Source organism: Carcharhinus amblyrhynchos, unplaced genomic scaffold, assembly GCF_965287045.1.
Source record: "Carcharhinus amblyrhynchos unplaced genomic scaffold, sCarAmb.v2.hapA scaffold_609, whole genome shotgun sequence".
In the NCBI taxonomy this organism is placed as follows: domain Eukaryota; kingdom Metazoa; phylum Chordata; class Chondrichthyes; order Carcharhiniformes; family Carcharhinidae; genus Carcharhinus; species Carcharhinus amblyrhynchos.
The window spans coordinates 1,209-21,864 of record NW_027650349.1 but is presented as its reverse complement, the minus strand read 5'-3'; the positions used below and the strand labels follow the sequence as shown (position 1 = coordinate 21,864).

The following is a 20,656-nucleotide window of genomic DNA, read 5'->3' as shown; positions in this document are numbered from 1 at the left end:
GTTGTCATTTCCCCCCTTCAGGGGCGGGTTCCTGGTGGTGATTGGATGAAGGGGTGTCGGTCAGCGTGGGGTCAGTGTCTATTGGTTACCTGGGCTGTCAGTCACACATTAATTTATGCTGATTGGAGAAATGCGCTGCCAATCAGCCAGGCAAGGTGATGATTGGATGATGTGGCAGATATCCAGCCTCGAGAGTGGGTGGTGGGTTATGATTGCATAATGGAGTGTCAATCAGACTGAAGACGATAGTGATTGGTGAATGGGTCTGTCAATCAGAGATTAACGTATGCTGATTGGGTTAAAAGACTGTCGGTCACACTTAGGAGAGTGATGATTGGATAGGGTGTCCGTCGCCCACTTGGGGGCGGGTATTGAGTTACTATTGGAGAACACTGCTGTCAATCAGGTTGGAGACTATGAGGATTCGCGGAGGGGGCTGTCAGTCAGACTAAGGACGCTGCCGATTGGCGGAGGCGGACGGAGGGGGCGGGAGCAGAGGACAGCAGGTTAGGCTGCGGCACAGAAGGTTCTGGAGAGCGGCGGCGATGGCGGCGCGGCGAGTCTTGGTGCTGAGTGAGTGAGCGGCTCCGGGGCAGAGATTTCCCCGACTTTCCCACCCCCATAACCCGCCTCATCTCTCTCTCTCTCTCTTTCTCCTCCCGCAGGTCCCAGCGTCCAGCGGCAGTCCGGCCGCAAGGTCCAGCAGGGGAACATCACCGCGGCCAAGGTGAGCCGGAGCGGGGCCGCGCCGGTACTCGAGGCCCAGGCTTCAGACCGGGCCTGTAGGCCCCAACTACCCGCTCCCTCCCTCCCCGGAGCCCCGGCACCGACTGTAGCGTGAATGGACTGGGGATCCATTGGGAATCTGGTGGTGGGGGGGGGGATGTCCATTGGGAATCTGGCGGGGGGGTGGATGTCCATTGGGAATCTGGCGGGGGGGGGGGATGTCCATTGGGAATCTGGCAGGGGGGGTGGGGGGGATGTCCATTGGGAATCTGGCAGGGGGGATGTCCATTGGGAATCTGGCGGGGGGGTGGGGGGGGGATGTCCATTGGGAATCTGGCAGGGGGGATGTCCATTGGGAATCTGGCGGGGGGGTGGGGGGGATGTCCATTGGGAATCTGGCGGGGGGGTGGGGGGGATGTCCATTGGGAATCTGGCAGGGGGGTGGGGGGGATGTCCATTGGGAATCTGGCAGGGGGGATGTCCATTGGGAATCTGGCAGGGGGGATGTCCATTGGGAATCTGCGGGGGGTGGGGGGGATGTCCATTGGGAGTCTGGCGGGGGAGGGGGATGTCCATTGGGAATCTGGCGGGGGGGGTTGTCCATTGGGAATCTGGCGGGGGGGTTGTCCATTGGGAATCTGGCGGGCGGGGGGGGTTGTCCATTGGGAATCTGGCGGGGGGGGATGTCCATTGGGAATCTGGCGGGGGGGGATGTCCATTGGGAATCTGGCGGGGGGGGGATGTCCATTGGGAATCTGGCGGGGGGGGGGATGTCCATTGGGAATCTGGCGGGGGGGGGGGATGTCCATTGGGAATCTGGCGGGGGGGGGGATGTCCATTGGGAATCTGGCAGGGGGATGTCCATTGGGAATCTGGCAGGGGGGATGTCCATTGGGAATCTGGCGGGGGGGGTGGGGGGGATGTCCATTGGGAGTCTGGCGGGGGAGGGGGGGGTGTCCATTGGGAGTCTGGCGGGGGAGGGGGGGGTGTCCATTGGGAGTCTGGCGGGGGAGGGGGGGATGTCCATTGGGAGTCTGGCGGGGGAGGGGGGGGTGTCCATTGGGAGTCTGGCGGGGGAGGGGGGGGTGTCCATTGGGAATCTGGCGGGGGAGGGGGGGTGTCCATTGGGAATCTGGCGGGGAGGGGGGGGTGTCCATTGGGAATCTGGCGGGGGAGGGGGGGGTGTCCATTGGGAATCTGGCGGGGGAGGGGGGGATGTCCATTGGGAATCTGGCGGGGGGGTTGTCCATTGGAATCTGGCAGGGGGGTTGTCCATTGGGAATCTGGCAGGGGGGTTGTCCATTGGGAATCTGGCAGGGGGGTTGTCCATTGGGAATCTGGCAGGAATTGGGTGGGAATGAACTGGGCATTGAATGGGGATGGAACAGGGATTGACTAGATATTAAATGGGAATTAACTGGGGATTATTCCAAGAATTAACAGGGGCCAGGGCGAGCCTGGGGCTGGAGTGGGGGTCCGGGGCAGCCTCACGGTCAATAATGGTGATACATTCAGCAAACACTGCTGTAGCTGTTCCCCAAACACAACATTGAACATTTTCTGTCGCGGGTTACCACATCTCCTCTTATCTATTGCTGATCCTTCTGTCGTTGATTTACAGACAATCGCTGATGTTATTCGAACATGCCTGGGACCAAGAGCAATGATGAAGGTACGGGGGAGAGTTATTGTCGCACTGGGGGCAGTGGGGAGGAGTGCTGTAATGCAGTGACAAGCTGAACTGTCCTGTGTTCAGTTTGCTGGGAATGCCCTGCCTCAAACCAGGGACTGAGCAGTCTCAGCATCCCTGGACTGGGTTCAACCAGCCAGTTTGAGCGAGGTGCGGATTACTGAGGGTTACAGCTGCTGGGATTGGGGGTTACTTGGAGTGGTGCCTAGCTGTTTCTCCGAGGCTGTGGAGGGGTGGGTGTTAAATGGGAAGCGGGACAGTCGCGTGTTAAATGAAGCAGCGGGAACGTTCTCCATTGTTGTACAGGATTGGCGTTGACTTGATTTAATTTTCCCCTCTCTGCAGATGTTGCTGGATCCCATGGGAGGCATCGTCATGACTAACGATGGCAATGCAATCCTGCGAGAGGCAAGTGCTTTGACCTGCGTCAGCCAGCATTCACACCCGGGTTCAGCTCCATTTCCCCCCCCCCTCAGAAATATCCGGCAGTTTAATTTCATCTCCCAATCCCCCACCTCCTCTCGCAAGATATCTTCCAGGGTGGGGAAAGCAGAGTTTGGCCTTGAAGCCTGAGCAGCCATGATCATATTCCCATATTTTCCGATTTGTTTCACCTGAGTCTAGGGCCATAGGGGTTGGCACGTGATATCCAGATCCGTTCCCGTCAACTTGCTCTGTCTGCCGATGAATGGGAAGGTTGATTTAGATCTCTGACCTTGAACAACTCTCGGGAACCAGCAGTGTAATTCAGTGTTATGGAGGAACTTTTTGACTGACTAAATGAGGAGAAACTGGGCAAAACAGTGGGTTAGCACCTGCTGCCTCACAGCACCAGGGAATCAGGTTCAGTTCCCAGCTCAGGTCAGTGTCTGTGTGGAGTTTGCAGGTTCTCCCCATGTTGGTTTCTTCCCACACTCCAAAGATGTTATGTGGATTTAGCATGCTAAATTGCCCCTTAGTGTCCAAAGATGTGCAGGTTAGGTGGATCGGCCATGCTAAATTGTCCCTTAGTGTCAGGGATTAGCAGAGTAAATATGTGGGGTTACAGGAATAGGGTCTGGATGGGATTGGGAGTTGGTACAAACTCAATGGGCCGAACGGCTCATGCTCTCCGGGGATTCTACGATATTTGGTCAGTGCAGGAAGCTTCGAGTCACAGTTCTCAGACCAGGTCATGGCTTACAGCAACATTAGCGCCTGGTTTTAATTATAAATTGAGCAGAAATGCCAGCATACTTGACTGTCCGCCAGAATAGCCCCTTTAAAAAGGCCATTTTTGTCGTTAAAATCATTGTCGTAGTTGTTCTTCCTCCGCCCACGACCCTTCCTGCTGATCCCTGCCTCCCGACCCCCCGCCTCAACAGCTTGTGTTCACTCTCACAGATCCAGGTGCAGCACCCGGCTGCCAAGTCCATGGTGGAGATCAGTCGCACCCAGGACGAAGAAGTTGGTGATGGGACTACCTCTGTCATCATCCTCGGTATGTCAGGATTGCGCTCGGTGCCGGGGTGGGGTTTAACTTTACACTTGTCCTCAAATTCCAATCAGCTGGGCCATTTCTCTCCTCGAGACAACTTTCAACTAAAGCTGGGTGGGGGTAATACCAGTTCCTAATCTGTGCAGAGGGAGAGAGGGTGGAAGGAACCCCTCACTGACAGCTGGCCCTTTTCCTGTAACTGGCAGAGGGTGGCATCAGACCCTTACCTGTCCAGTGAAACAATGGGTGGGGGTTTACAACCTCGCTCGTCCCACAACCGAGTTGACTGCATTGTCCGCTCCTCTCCCACTTCTGTGGCGGGCGGGGTGGTCAACTTCTGGCCAGTCAGTGTGCCCCTACTCTGGATGCACTGCGCCTGGGATCTTGTTGGCCACGGATTAAATTGCTCCTCAGGCTGTCTCATATTCTGCTAGTGGCCGTGTAGGAGCAGTGCTCCCGGAGGAAACGCCCTCTGAGTTTGTGAGTTATAGTAGGTGTCTTGCATCCTTGCGGCTCATCACATTTGAGCAGGCTCCTTTCCGTGGGGAAAACGCCTGTCTCCACAGCATTTGCAAATTCTTCCTTTATTGACTCGTCTCGAGTGGGTCTCTCGAAGAAAAGCTAAACTTTGCCCTGCACTCTCAGTCCAGCATCAGGCTTCAGCTGCCATGTGAATGCTGGAACGGTGAGAGTAGATTATTGGGACCATCTATTCTCCCCCTACACCTGGGCTGCCTCATACTCTGCCACTGCTGAGCGCCTGAGACTCGTTGCAAGATTGAATTGTTATTGTCACATGTATTGGAATACAGTGAAAAGTATTGTTTCTTACACGCTATACAGATGAAGTATATTGTTCATAGAGAAGGAAAGGAGAGGGTGCAGAATGTAGTGTTACAGTCACAGCGAGGGTGTAGAGAAAGATCAGCTTAATGCGAGGTAGGTCCATTCAAAAGTCTGACAGCAGCAGGGAAGAAGCTGTTCTTGAGTCGGTCGGTGCGGGACCTCAGACTTTTGTATCTTTTTCTCGATGGAAGAAGGTGGAAGAGAGAATGTCCGGGGTGTGTGGGGGGGGGGGGGTCCTTGATTATGCCGGCTGCTTTTCCCCGAGGCAGCGGGAAGTGTAGACGGAGTCAATGGATGGGAGGCTGGTTTGTGTGATGGGATTGGGCTACATTCACGACCCTTTTGTAGTTCCTTGTGGTCTTGGTCAGAGCAGGAGCCCAGACCAAGCTGTGATACAATCAGAAAGAATGCTTTCTATGATGCATCTGTTAAAAACTGGGGAGAATCTTCATGGGCATGCCAAATTTCCTTAGCTTCCTGAGAAAGTAGAGGCGTTGGTGGATGTCGTGAGATTTAAACCTTTTGGGTGGTGTGTGTGTTTGAGTCTATAAATTATTTGGTTTCTTCCAGCTGGGGAGATGCTGTCAGTCGCTGAGCAGTACCTCGAACAGCAGATGCACCCGTCTGTGATCATTAGCGCTTACCATCAGGCCCTGGATGACATGATCACCGTCCTTAAGGAAATCAGGTACGCAGCCTTGGGTTATTGCCTTTTGAGTTATATTTTGAGGAGTCAGCCACAGTCACAAGGGGGAATATACAACAACCAATCTGCAGACGAGTCCTTCCAGAACCTCAAGGGGATGGATGAACAAATAGTTTGTGATCGGATATGATCAAGGCACACGCTGGCCAGGATGTGGGCTAAATGACTCTGATCTTGGTCACTGAATCCAGCCAGATTTCCTGCCACCCTGATCAAATGTGGGACCCTGGATATATTTGGCACTCGCCATGCCAGTGTCCTTAAGAAAGATGTTTCTTTGATCGATGCTCGAGGGTTCAGGTCAAATCTTAAATTGTGCAAAGTTCACCAGCATGCCTGGAGAGTCTGTCATCCGCCATCTTGTGCCTTTTTCTTTCCTCCCTCCCACCGCAGCACTCCCGTCGATGTTAATGACCGCGAGATGATGCTTAAGATTATCAAAAGCGCCATCAACACCAAGGTGAACAACCTGCAGATCGACCTGGCCTGCAACATAGCTCTTGATGCCGTCAAGACTGTGGAGATGGAAGAGAATGGCCGCAAGGAAATTGACATCAAGAAGTACGCCAAAGTGGAGAAGGCAAGTGCCGGGCCTGGGATCTCCAGGGGTGGCTGGCTGGTTGCTCACTGCAATTCCTGGTTCCTCTGTTTGTTACGTGGGAATTAGCAAATTCAGCCCTTAGAGTCAGTCAGATCATAGCTGATCTCTCCCTGGCCTTTAATCCACCTCCCCACCTGTTCCCCCATATCCCTTTTTTGATCAGAAATATATCTCTCTCCTTGAAACCATTCAGTGATTCAGGCTCCACCGCTCTCTGAGGCAGTGAGAGTTCCACAAATTAGCACCCTCTGCCAGAAGTAGTTCCTTCTCATCTCAGTTTAAATTTACTGCCTCTCAACCTATACCTGTGACCTCTTGTTCCAGGCCAGACATTTGGTCTGCATTTACCTAATCAATCCCCTTTTATATCCTTCAATCAAATTTCCCCAACCCCCCAATACCCTTCTAAACTCTAGCGAATACAGGCCCAAACTGTTTAATTTTGTATCATCCATCACCCCTTCCGTCCCTGGAATCAGTCTGGTGAACCTTCTCTGATCTGCAGTTACTCAACACTTTACCGTATCTGCCCTGCATAATCTCTCTGATCCTACATGCCAGACAGCTGTGGAAAGTTGAGTCTGTGTGCGTGGAAAGAATCACAGAATCCCCACAGAGCAGAAGGATTCTCGATTCCAGATTTTTTTTTATTGAATTCAAGTTCCACCATCTGCCGTGACAGGATTCGAACCCGGGTCCTCCAGAAGATTAGCTGAGTTTCTAGATGAATAGGTAATATCACTAGACCATCACCTCTCCATTATGTTGAGCTGGCCTCACGGTTTTGTTGTCTGTTGTATATTTTGGGGGGGGTGAGGGGGGAGGTTATTTCAAATAATGCAGCATCTCTACACACACCGGCAGTGGAAAGGCTGCCAGCAGCTCGTGTCAGTGTCTGAACTTTCAGCCGCTTGCGTGTTTGTAGGTGAGGACTGTAGAACACCGGGTGGAAGCGGTCACGTCAGGATGTTTGTTCACAGTGTGACCAGTTTCTCTCTCTCTGCAGATTCCCGGTGGTTTCATTCAGGATTCCAGTGTGCTGCGGGGGGTGATGGTGAACAAGGACGTGACCCACCCACGGATGCGCAGGCAGATTAAGAACCCCCGCATTATGCTGCTGGACTGCTCACTGGAATACAAGAAAGGAGAGAGCCAGGTACAGTGCTTCCAGCTTCGCCAGCACCCTTCTGGTCATGCTTGGGGTGTACAGTTTGGAATGAGTCGTTAACGTGGGACAGGACAGTACAGCACAGAATCAGGCCCTTCCACACACACTGTTGTGCCAAACATGATGCCAAATTAAACTAATCCCCTCCACCCACCCTCGCTCCACATTCTCTCTTCCGTGTATATTCATGTGTTTATCTAAAAGCCCCTTAAATTCCTCTATGGTATCTGGCAGCACGTTCCAGACACCTACCACTCTCCATTTAAACAAAAACTTAATCCTCACATCTCCTTTGAACTTGCCCCTCTCACCTAAAGTGCGTGTCCTTAGTGTTTCCTCCTGGTGCTTCGGTTTCCTCCCACAGTCAGAAAGAAGTGCTGGTTAGGGGCATTGTCCATGCTAAATTCTCCCTCAGTGTAACCTGAACAGGCGCCAGTGTGTGACAACTGGGGAATTTTCCCAATGACTTCATTGCAGTGTTAATGTAAGCCTACTTGTGAATAAAGGTTAAAGTTTATTTTTTAGTGTCACAAGTTGGCTCACGTTAATATCGCAGTGAAGTTACTGTGAAAATCCCTGAGTGGGTACACTGAGGGAGAATTTAGCACAGCCAATCCACCTAACCTGCACATCTTGGACTGTGGGAGGAAACCCACACAGACATGCGGAGAACGTACAGACTCCACACAGACAGTGACCCAAAACAGGAATCGAACCTGGGTCACTGACGCTGTGAGGCAGCAGTGCTAACCACCATGCCGTCCATCTAATAAATAAACAAACAACCCAACTAATAAATAAACCATAAGACATAAGAGCAGAATTAGGCCATTCGGCCCGTTGAGTCTGTTCTGCCATTCAGTCGTGGCTGATATTTTTCTCACCTCATTCTTCTGCCTTTTCCCCATAACTCCCAATCCCCTTATTAATCAAGAACCTATCTATCTGTGTCTTAATGACACTGAATGACTCGGCCTCCACACATTCCCCACTCTCTGGCTAAAGAAATTCCTCCTCACCTCTGTTTTAAAGGATCGTCCCTTTAGCCTGAGGTTGTGCCCTCTGGTTCTAGTTTTTCCTTCTAGTGGAAACATCCTCTCCACGTCCACTCTATCCAGACCTCGCAGTATCCTGTAAGTTTCAATAAGATCCCCCCCCCCTCGTCCTTCTAAACTCCAACGAGTACAGACCCAGAGTCCTGAACCCGTTCCTCATACGACAAGCTCTTCATTCCAGGGGTCATTCTTGTGAACCTCCTCTGGACCCTTTCCAAGGCCGGCACATCCTTCCTTAGATACGGGGCCCAAAACTCTCAATACTCCAAATGAGGTGTGACCAGAGCCTTATACAGCCTCAGAAGTACTTCCCTGGTCTTGTATTCTAGCCCTCACGTTACATTTCCTTGCATTTCAAATCTGTGGGGGGGGCAGCTGACTGTAATCCCTATCTCTAATAACTTTAAAGACTTCTATCGGGTATTCCCTCAGCTGAGATGATCATCTCTCGGTTTTTGCTTATCCGAGCAAGGGTCTGTTGTGTGTGAACTTGGTGTTAGCTGTTAGCTCGCCCAGGCTATCACAGCCAGGCCTGATTCTCTCCTTGTCTAGGGGAAGAGGGTTGTCTGATTGTAATCTGGAGCCCTGTCCGACATTCTCATACCCTGAACCACTCTGATAGGTAACTTGTGCAGCTCAGTGCGTTGACTCTAACTCATCGGTTTGCCCAGGAACCTGTTCCCTCCTGCTGTGTCTCAGCTAACTTCTGGTATTAATAATTCACAGATGTCAGTTGTTTGGGATTGTTGTTATTTTGATCTGAGAGCACTCTCAGTAATTGGTGTATGTTGCTTCAGACTGACATTGAGATTACACGTGAGGAGGACTTTACCCGCATCCTACAGATGGAGGAAGATTACATCCAGCAGATCTGCGAGGACATAATCCGCTTCAAACCTGACCTCCTCTTTACAGAAAAGGGCATCTCAGGTACAGTAAGCCCCACCGTGAGGGGGGTTGGCTAGGGTCAGAGAGCCCACTCTTGGAATATCGCCCCCCCCCCCACTCCCCAGAATCATCCCTGCGAGGTGGGCTGGCTTGCCCTCGCGTTCTGCATGAAGGAAATTGCCTTCCTTCGGCCCCAGGGTGCCAATGATGCTGTGCTGATAACCCCCTCGTGGGCAGCACGATGGCACAGCGGGTTAGCACTGCTGCCTCACAGCGCCAGGGACGCGGGTTCGATTCCCGGCTTGGGTCACAGTTTGCACATTCTCCCCGTGTCTGCGTGGTTTCTTCCTTCAGTCCAAAAGACAAGCAGGTTAGGTGGATTGGCTGTGCTAAATTGCCCTTTGGTGTCGGGGAAGTGGGGGGGGGGGTGGAAATTAGAAGGGTAAATATGTGGGCTTTTGTTGATTCCTGGGACATGGGTGTCATGTCGCTGGCTGGGCCAGTATTTATTGCCCATCCCTAGTTGCCCTTGGGGCAGTTGAGAGTCAATCACATTGCTGTGGATCTGGAGTCACTTGTAGGCCAGACCGGGGTAAGGACAGCAGATTTCCTTCCCTAAAGGGAACCAGATGGGTTTTCCCGACAATGGGTCGTCAGTAGATTCTTAATTCCAGATATTTTTTATTGAATTCAAATTTCACCGTTTGCCGTGGCAGGATTTGAACCCGGGTCCATAAGAACATAAGAAATAGGAGCAGGAGTAGGCCATCTAGCCCTTCGAGCCTGCCCCGCCATTCAATAAGATCATGGCTGATCTGTCGTGGCTCAGTTCCACATTCCCGCCCTCTCCCCATAACCCTTAATCCCCTCGCTTATCAAAAACCCATCAACCCGCGTCTTAAAAATATTTAGCGAGGCAGCCTCCACCACCTCAACGGGCAGAGAATTCCTGAGATTCACCACCCTTTGAGTGAAGAAGTTCCTCCTCAACTCCGTTCTAAACCGCCCCCCTTTACCTTGAGGCTGTGCCCCCCAGTCCTACTGTCCTTTCTGAGTGGGAAGAGTCTCTCCACCTCTATCCTATCCATCCCATTCATCATCTTGTACGTCTCAATGAGATCTCCCCTCATTCTTCTAAACTCTAACGAGCACAAGCCTAGTTTATTCAGCCTCTCCTCATAGCTCAACCCCCTCAACTCCAGTATCAGCCTAGTAAACCTCCTCTGCACTCCCTCCAAGGCCAAAATATCCTTGCGTAAGTACGGCGACCAAAACTGCACACAGTACTCCAGCTGCGGCCTCACCAATGCCCTGTACAGTTGCAGCATAATGTTCCCCCGGAACATTATCTGAGTTTCTGGATTAGTAGTCTAGTGATACCGTTAGTCTACCACTAGGCCATCACCTTTCCTTATGGGGATAGGGCCGTGGTGGGATTGTCGTTAGTGCAGCTTCGATGGGCCGAATCACCTCCTGCACTGCAGGGATTCTGTGATTCTAACTGGAATGGGAAACCGTAATCCTGGACAGGTTAACGGTGCTGTACGGCGAGAATTCTCTCGGCCCACATCAACACAGCCTAATACTTATTGTCCTCTTGGGTTGTTTTTTTTCCCCCTCAGACCTGGCCCTCCATTACCTCATGAAGGCAAATATCTCTGCTATTCGCCGCATCCGGAAGAGCGACAGTAATCGAATTGCCAGGTACGGGGAGGGGGTTTGGTGAGCTGGCAGGCGGGGAGGGGTCCGGCAGGTAGGGGGGTGGTGAGCTGGCAGGCGGGGAGGGATCCGGCAGGCAGGGGAATAGTGAGCTGGCAGGCGGGGAGGGGTCCGGCAGGTAGGGGGGTGTTGAGCTAGTAGGCAGGGAGGGGTCCGGCAGTTAGGGGGGTGGTGAGCTGGCAGGCGGGGTGGGGTCCGGTAAGTATGGTGGGGAGGGGGTATTGAGCTGGCGGGCAGAGTGGGGTCTGGCAGGTATGGGGGATAAACTGGCGGGAGAGAAGGGGTCTGGTGGTGCTTGCTGGACAGGGGGTTTGACTCTGCTTCGTGCGGGTGTTTCTGCTCACATCAGGCTCTAAACCCCCCATCACCACACAATCATGTCAAAGAACAAAGAAAATTATAGCACAGGAACAGGCCCTTCGGTCCTCCAAGCCTGCACACCAAGCTGCCCGACTGAACTAAAATTCCCTACCCTTCCGGGACCATATCCTTCTATTCCCATCCTATTCACGTACTTGTTAAGACACCCCTTAAAAGTCACTACCCTATCTGCTTCCACTACCTTCCCAGGCAACGAGTTCCAGGCACCCACCACCCTCTGTAAAAAAAAAAAATCTGCCTCGTACATCTCCTTTAAACCTTGCCCCTCACTAATACGCCCACTTATTTCCAAGTGGGAATAAATCCTGTATCAAAGAATCCTCTCCAATAATTTCCCTACCACTAACGTAAGGCTCACTGGCCTGTAATTACCTAGATTATTCTTGCTACGGTTCTTAAAACAAAGGAACAACATTGGCTATTCTCCAGTCCTCTGGGACTTCCCCTGTAGCCAGTGAGGATACAAAGATTTCTCTCAAGGCCCCAGCAATTTCCCCTCTTGTTTTTCTCAGTATTCTGGGGTATATCCCATCAGACCCTGGGGACTTGTCTACCTTAATGTTTCTCAAGAACCCCAACACCTATGCCTTTTTGATCTCAACATGACTCGAACTATCTGTATGTCCTTTCCCAGACTAATGATCCTCCAAGTCCTTCTCTTTGGTGAATACTGATACAAAGTACTCATTTAATATTTCGCCCATTTTCTCTGGCTCCATGCATAAATTCCGTCCCTTGTCCTTGAGAGGGCCAACTCTCTCTCTGGCTACCTTCTTGCTTTTTATATATGTACATAAAGCTTTGGGATTTTCCTTAATCCTGTTGGCCAATGTTTTTTCATGACCCTTTTAGCTCTTCTTACTCCTTGCTTAAGTTTCTTCCTACTTTCCTTGTATCCCGCACTTGCTTCGTGTGTTCCCGGCCTCCTAGCTTTGACAAATGCTTCCCTTTTTTCTCTATGACTAGGCTCACAATATGTCTCGTTATCCAAGGTTCCCAAAACTTGCCATACTTATCCTTCATCCTTACACGAGTGTGCCGGTCCTGAATCCCCATCAACTTACACTTGAAAGCCTCCCACATGCCAGATGTTGATTTGCCCTCAAACATCTGCCCCCAATCTACATTCTTCAGTTCCTGCCTAATATTGTTATAATTAGCCTTCCCCCAGTTTAGCACCTTCACTTGAGGCCTACACTTAACTTTTATATATTAGTACCATAAAGCTTACTGAATTGTGGTCACTGTTCCTGAACTGCTCCCCAACTGAAATATCCTTCTATTCCCCTCTGTCTCACACATTTATCCAGCTTCCTCCTCAAGTTGACTCTGTCTACACTTCCTGCTGCCTTGGGAAAAGCAGCCGGCACAATCGAGGACGACACGCAGTACACGTGACAATAATAAATCAAATCAAAAACATTATCTACTATCCACGTCCTCCCCACTCCCCCCATGGGTACGAGTCCCACGTCCTCCCCGCTCCCCCCGTGGTAGCGAGTCCCATGTCCTCCCCAGGTATTGAGTTTCTCCTGAATTGGATTTATTAGCGACTGTCTCGTATTGATGCCCTCTCCCACCCCAATACACGTACAGATATTGTCTCTCCAGCTGCTGTTTGTCTGTGTAGGGCGTGTGGTGCTCGGATTGTCAGCCGCACTGACGAGCTGCGTGATGAGGACATTGGCACGGGCGCCGGCCTCTTTGAGGTCAAGAAGATCGGTGACGAGTATTTTGCTTTCATCACTGAATGTAAGGAGCCCAAAGCTTGCACCATCCTCCTCCGAGGAGCTAGCAAAGAGATCCTGGCGGTAAGCAGGGGCGTGTGGGGGGGGGGGACAGCACTCTGCTGCAGTATTACAGCCCAAGAGGGGTTCAGCACTGGAACCAATACAGAGTGGGGTGAAATAGCACAGAGAGCAGATTAAAGCTGTGGGCTGGGTGGAAGAATCATCTTTATACCGAGTTGTAGAATATCACAGCGCTGAAGAGGACCCTCGAGCCTGTACCGTCACAAGAGAACACCGGAACTCCCACCTAACCCCAGCTCTTGGCCCAGAGCCTGAATGGTGTGCCAAATACTCATCTAGGTACTACTTAAAGGATGTGAGGCATCCCAGGCAGCGCATTCCAGACCCTCAGCACCCTCTGGGTTAAAAGCTTTTCCTCAAATTCCCCCTTAAATCTCCCACCCCCTCACTTTGAATCTGTGTCCCCTTGTAACTGACCCTTCAACTGAGGGGAACAGCTGCTCTTTATTCACTTCTGTCCACGTCTCTCAATCTTGTACACCTCGGTCAGGTCGCCCCTCGGGCTTCTCTGTTCCAGAGAGAACCTCCCCAACCTCTCTTCATAATCTTCCATCGCAGGCAGCATCCTGGGGAACCTCTTCTGCACCCCTTCCAGTGCTGTAACTGGAGTGTGCGATTGAACCACTGCTGTCCACACGAGATCTGAGCACTGATGGGATGTGGGCATCACTGTCTGTGCCCACCATTTATTGCCTATTCCTACCTGCCCTTGAGAAGCTGGTGCCTGAGCTGCCAGCTTGGTCCATTGCAGTCCCCTTGGTGGGGTAGGTACACCCACAGTGCTGTTAGGGTGGGAGTTCCAGGATTGTTATTGGACACCAGTCAGTCCCCGTGTGTGGGGTAGGTACACCCACAGTGCTGTTAGGGAGGGAGTTCTGGGATTTTGACTCCAGCCACAGTGAGGGAACGGCCAATATATTTCCAAGACGGGATGGTGAGTGGCTCGGAGGGGAAGCTTCCAGGTGGTGGTGTTCCCCATGTGTCTGCTGCTTTTGTCCTTCTAGATGGAAGTGGTCACGGGTTTGGAAGGTGCTGTGGAAGGATCTTTAGTGAATTGCAGCAGTGCGTCTTGTGGATAATACATACAGCTGCTACTGAGTGTTGGTGGTGGAGGGAGTGCATGTTTGTAGATGTGATGCCAATCAAGAGGGACTGGTTTGTCCTGGGTCCTGGATGGTGTCGAGCTTCTCGATTATTATTGCGAGCCGCGCTCATCCAGGCAAGTGGAGATTGTTGTTGGGAGCCACACTCCTGACTTGTGCCTTGGCAGAACCCAAACTGGACGTCACTGAGCAGGTTATTGCTGAGCAAGTGCCACTTGATAGCGCTGTCAATGACCCCTTCCATCACTTTACTGATGATGGAGAGCAGACTGATGGGGCAGTAATTGGCTGGGTTGGATTTGTCCTGCTTTTGTGTATAGGACGTACCTGGGCAATTTTCCACGTTGTTTGGTAGATGCCAGTGTTGTAACTGTACTGGAAGAGCTTGGCTATGGGAGCAGCCACTGTCTTTGCAGCATCCAGTGCCTCCAACTGTTTCTTGATATCACGTGGAGTGAATCAAATTGGCTGGAGGCTGGCATCTGAGGTGCTGGGGCTGATTGGAGAAGGCCAACATTGATCATCCACTCAGCACTTCTGAGGTGGAGGGCGGGGTGGGGGGAGGGTCTCAGAGTTAGGGAAGGTTTGAGAGCAGCGAGGGTTTGAGCTGGCTGGCGATTGAGACTCCAGGTTTTCCCAGGCAGGGAATCAGTGGTGTTTAGTTTGGGAGAGTTTGTGATTTCACTCTTGTGTGTTGCAGGAAGTGGAGAGGAATCTGCAGGATGCCATGCAGGTGACCAGGAACATCATGCTAGACCCACGCCTGGTACCCGGTGGCGGGGCAGTGGAAATGGCCATCGCACATGTCCTGACAGAGAAATCCAAGACCATGACTGGGGTGGAGCAGTGGGCCGTACCGAGCCTTGGCAAACTCCCTGGAGGTCATCCCCAGGACGTTAATCCAGAACTGTGGAGCCAGCACCATCCGACTGCTGACTTCCCTGCGGGTAAGGAACGCACACACACCTGCCCCCACCACCACCACCACCCTCTCCTGTCCCGGGACACTGTCTCCGTCCAACTGCTGCCCTCCCTGTGGGTAAGGAACGCATGCCTCCCCCTCTCTCGGGACAATTTTGCATCACCAGTGTCCTTACCGGATATCAGCAGTTGATCGACATTCTCTTCTGATCTGTGCAGCTTCTGAATGACCGGCTCTTGCCCCCAGGGCTATCACATCCCTCTGACCTGAACACTAACTCCTGTCTTCTCTCTCCCCCCTCCCCAGGCCAAGCACACCCAGGAGGGCTGTCAGACCTGGGGCGTCAACGGAGAGACAGGCACCTTGGCCGACATGAAGGACCTCGGCATCTGGGAGCCTCTGACCGTCAAATCACAGACGTTCAAAACATCAGTCGAGGTGAGTCTGGGCAGAGCGCCGAGTGGGAAATGGGGTGCATAGGGGCAAGAGAGGGTGGGAGTGGAGAGACAAGGTGCTGTCTGTCCCTGATATCTCAAACTGGGCTCGGGGTCAGATACTGTCAGAGCGCGTAACACCTCAGGGATGGTTTACTCTTTTTAAACATAGAAGATAGGAGGAGGCCATTCAGCCCTTCGAGCCTGCTCCGCCATTCATCACCATCATGGCTGATCGTCCAACTCAGTAGCCTAATCCTGCTTTCTCCCCGTAACCTTTGATCCCATTCACCCCAAGTGCTATATCCAGCCGCCTCTTGAATACATTCAATGTTTTGGCATCAATTCCTTCCTGTGGGAATGATTCCACAGGCTCACCGGGTGAAGAAATGTCTCCTCGTCTCCGTCCTAAATGGTCTACCCCCAATCCTCAGACTGTGACCCCCTGGTTCTGGACTCCCCCCACCATCGGGAACATCCTCCCGCATCTACCCTGTCCAGTCCTGTTAGAATTTTATAAGTCTCTGAGTTCCTCCCCTCATTTGTCTGAACTCCAGTGAAAACAACCCTAACCTGGTCAATCTCTCCTCATAAATCAGTCCCACCATCCCCGGAATCAGCCTGGTAAACCTTCACTGCACTCCTCGAGGGCAAGAACATCCTTCCTCAGAAAAGGAGGCCAGAACTGCATGCAGTAGAGAGGAGGCAGTGTCTTGGTGCAAACTGTGCAAGACCAATTTGTCCTCCACTTTGGAAGTGGAATTAAATTAAACTTGTTGGTGGGTGTGGATAGAATTGAATGGTTCTGGAAGAAGTTATTGAGGGGCAGCAGTTGCCTGTGGTGTGATGGGTGTCTCAGCTGCAGGACTCTTGAAGGTAAAACCCATAAGCCCAGACAACTCTGTCCTGTTTGTTCCTCACTCTTGGTTTGTCCAGTTCAAATTACACAGGTGTGAGAGGTTTGCAGAGAGCTTTTTTTAACCCTTGAGATATGACTGGTGGGTAAATTGGAACACTGAGATGTGTTAGTGTCAGCAGTGAGCGGTATGGTAAGTGGGTTTGTGGTTTTCATACACCCGTTTTATTTCCGAAGCACCTTTTTGAGGAACATCCCAAAGTGGGAGCATTATCTGGCAATGTTTGACATGTGGGGGAAGCTGATCGAATATTTGACGCAGATGGCTTGGCTTTAAGAAACATCTCCTGGGAGAGGGGAGGGGAGAGTTTTGGGGTCCTCCAGGCATCTGAAGGCACGGCCGCCAATGGCGGAGCGATGGAAATCGGGGGATGCTCGAGAGGTTGGAATTGAGGAGCATAAGATCTCGGAGGGGCTGGAGGAGGTTACAGAGATAGGGAGGGGGCTGGAGGGGCAGGGAGAGGGTGTGGATTATTCTCACCGCGTTGTGTTTCCCTGCAGACGGCCATCTTGCTGTTACGTATTGACGACATTGTGTCCGGTCACAAGAGCAAGAAGGAGGACAGCCACGGAGGGGACGGTGACGCTTCCCTACAACTAAACTCTGCCTTGGGGGTTGAACGTAGCGGCGCACTGTGATGCAGAACCCACCCTGAAAGCTGTTCCCCAGCCTCTCCCCACGCTGCACAGATATTTATTGTTTTTCAGGAGGAGAAAGCAGTATGGTTCACCTCACTGAGGGGAGTCACGAGGAGCAGCCAGTCAAACTGTTTACCCTGCTGGGATGTTTCGTGTCTGAGGGCCAAGAGGCACTCTCGAGTGTCATTCTTCAATAAAGATTACTCTGTTACTTCAATACTTTATCCTGTTCTCTCTCTCATACGCGTGCCCTGAAAGGACTTTATTTATTAGTCTCAGCTTACATTAACACTGCAATGAAGTTACTGTGAAAATCCCCCTAGTCTCTGTTGTTCAGGTAACACTGAGGGAGAATTTAGCACCTAACCCAGATGTCTTTTGGAGTGTCGGAGGAAACCCACGCAGACACAGAGGGGAGAATGTGCAGAGTCCGTACAGACAGTGACTCGAATCCGGGTCCTGACGCTCTGAGACGGCAGTGCTAACCACCGTGTCTCAACTGGGGCGGTGTTGGAGCACAGTCTTGGCTGAAATGCAACTCCGGTCATCCCTCTTAACGTGGCAAACCCCCCCCCCGACAGGTGATAGTGGGTGCAAGTGTACCCACTGGTAAAGCGTAAAGGACAACTGCAGGTAGCCAGTGACCAGTACTTCATTTGCTAGCCTCCTGTTTCTTGCATTTACCACTAAGGTAAGCATGAATGAACAGGGTCGGATACACGAGAGTAAATAAATAACGACCAAGGCGTTTTGTGTGTGTTTGTGAACCAAAACTCAGGGACAAAGCAATTAGAGCAGCCCTCCACAAAGTGGGAACCAACTAAAATAACAAAGCAGAAAAGAAACTTTAAAATGTGATTGAAAGGGGCAGTACTATACCCCAGCCCCTCTAGTGCCCAGCGAGGACAGAAGGCCTCGACAGACGGTGCCCACATGGGTGGCATGGTAGCACAGTGGTTAGCACTGCTGCTTCACAGCCCCAGGGACCCGGGTTCAATTCCCAGCTTGGGTTACTGTCTGTGTGGAGTTCACACATTCTTCTCATGTCTGCGTGGGTTTCCTCCGGGTGCTCTGGTTTCCTCCCACAGTCCAAAGATATGCGGGTTAGGTTGATTGGCCATGCAAATAAAATTGCCCCTCAGTGTCCTGAGATGTGGAGGTTAGAGGGATTAGCGGATAAAATGCGTGGGAGTAGGACCTGGGTGGGATTGTGGTCGGTGCAGACTCAATGGGCTGAGTGGCCTCTTTCTCTACTGTAGGGTTTCTATGCTCCCTCTCCTGGTGGCAAGTATAGCTGCGGTACAGGACAGTTGGATGCCCCCTTGTTGCCTGACTTAATGGCAAAGGTTGGCCAGAAACAGGTTCACGAGGAGGTTCTCTGTCTTCTCTGGCCTCCTCGCTCTGCAGCAGGTTCCTGTAGATCGGGAACGTGGGACTAAAATGCCGTCAATGCAAAGGCTATAACAAGACACGCATGATTCACAGACTCTGCAAGATCACAAAAGGGGCAAGTTTCTGGGGAGCCCGTGGACCGGTGCAGTTTATGATTGTGGGGAAGGAGTTTGTGTGCTCTTTCCTCCACCCCAGGTTCCCCCCCTGACGTAGTGAGGACGCATTCCTCCATAAAGGGGCCTTCACAGGGGATCCACAACAAGAAGACTTGTCAAGGTATGTAATGCGACCAAGGCAGAGTCCATGGATATCTCAGCAGACTAAGGAAATTTGGCATGTCGACTACAACTCTCACCAACTCTTACAGATGCCCCATAGAAAGCATCCTTTCTGGTTGTATCACAGCTTGGTCTGGGCTCCTGCTCTGCCCAAGACCGCAAGGAACTACAAAAGGGTGGTGAACGTAGCCCAATCCATCACGCAAACCAACCTCCCATCCGTTGACCCCGTCTACACTTCCCGCTGCCTCAGGAAAAAGCAGCCGGCATAATCAAGGACCCACGCACCCCGGACATTCTCTCTTCCACCTTCTTCCGTCGGGAAAAAGATACAAAAGTTTGAGGTCACGTACCGACCGACTCAAGAACAGCTTCTTCCCTGAATGGATCTACCTCGCATTGAGTTGATCTTTCTCTACACCCTAGCTGTGACTGTAACACTACATTCTGCACCCTCTCCTCTATGAATGGTATGCTTTGTATAGCGCGCAAGAAACAATACTTTTCACTGTATCCCAATACATGTGACAATAATCTGCAGAAAAAAAACTTGCCTCATACATTTCGTTTTAACCTTGCCCCTCACACCTTAAACCTGTGCCCCCCCCCCCAGTAACTGACTCTTCCACCCTGGGGACAAAGCTTCTGACTGTCCACTCTGTCCCTCATAATCTTGTAGACTTCTATCAGGTTGCCCCTCAACTTCCAGTGGGAACAAACCAAGTTTCTCCAACCTCTCCTCATAGCTAATACCCTCCGTACCAGGGGCAAACATCCTGGTAAATCTTTTCTGTAACCCTCTCCAAAGCCTCCACATCCTTCTGGTAGTGTGGGTGACCAGAATTGAACACGATATTCCCAAGTGCAGCCTAACTAAGGTTCTATAAAGCTGCAACAATGACTTGCCAATTTTTAAACTCAGTGCCCCGGCCGATGAAGGCAACCGTTGCCGTATGCCTTCTTGGCTACCTTCTCCACCTGAGGAAAAAGGTTGAGCCCATTGTGGCATTCCAGAGGTCTGAGTGTCAGATACTCACTTTATCTTATTTTCCTTTTAATTAATTCGTGGAACACAACCTTCGCTGGCCAGGCCCCATCATTTATTGCCCATCCCTAATTGCCCCTCAAGAAGGTGGTGGGTGAGCTGCCATCTTGAACCCACCGCACTCCCTGTGTGCGGGATAGGTACACCCACAGTGCTGTTAGGGAGGGAGTTCCGGGATTGTTATTGGACATCAGTCAGTCCCCGTGTGTGTGGGGTAGGTACACCCACAGTGCTGTTAGGGAGGGAGTTCCGGGATTGTTATTGGACATCAGTCAGTCCCCGTGTGTGTGGGGTAGGTACACCCACAGTGCTGTTAGGGAGGGAGTTCCGGGATTGTTATTGGACATCAGTCAGTGTGTGTGGGGTAGGTACACCCACAGTGCTGTTAGGGAGGGAGTTCCAGGATTGTTATTGGACATCAGTCAGTCCCCATGTGTGGGGTAGGTACACCCACAGTGCTGTTAGGGAGGGAGTTCCGGGATTGTTATTGGACATCAGTCAGTCCCCGTGTGTAGGGTAGGTACACCCACGGTGCTGTTAGGGAGGGAGTTCTGGGACTGTTATTGGACATCAGTCAGTCCCCCGTGTGTGTGGGGTAGGTACACCCACAGTGCTGTTAGAGAGGGAGTTCCGGGATTGTTATTGGACATCAGTCAGTCCCCGTGTGTGTGGGGTAGGTACACCCACAGCGCTGTTAGGGAGGGAGTTCCAGGATTGTTATTGGACATCAGTCAGTCCCCGTGTGTGGGGTAGGTACACCCACAGTGCTGTTAGGGAGGGAGTTCCGGGATTGTTATTGGACATCAGTCAGTCCCCCGTGTGTGTGGGGTAGGTACACCCACGGTGCTGTTAGGGAGGG

At 51.8% G+C, this 20,656-nt stretch overlaps 1 protein-coding gene across 1 annotated transcript; it reads left to right on the top strand.

The window, feature by feature from the left end:
• Positions 1 to 507: 507 nt before the first annotated feature.
• cct3 (chaperonin containing TCP1, subunit 3 (gamma)) lies at positions 508 to 17,299 on the top strand. The gene is given in 15 exon segments (XM_080184202.1): positions 508 to 573; positions 666 to 727; positions 2,348 to 2,398; positions 2,762 to 2,824; positions 3,800 to 3,896; positions 5,310 to 5,427; positions 5,839 to 6,025; positions 7,053 to 7,202; positions 9,067 to 9,199; positions 10,780 to 10,861; positions 12,888 to 13,068; positions 14,872 to 15,021; positions 15,023 to 15,118; positions 15,400 to 15,531; positions 16,945 to 17,299. Coding segments are annotated over 15 exon segments (1,668 nt in total). The 5' UTR covers positions 508 to 545; the 3' UTR covers positions 17,083 to 17,299.
• The last annotated feature ends 3,357 nt before the right edge of the window (positions 17,300 to 20,656 follow it).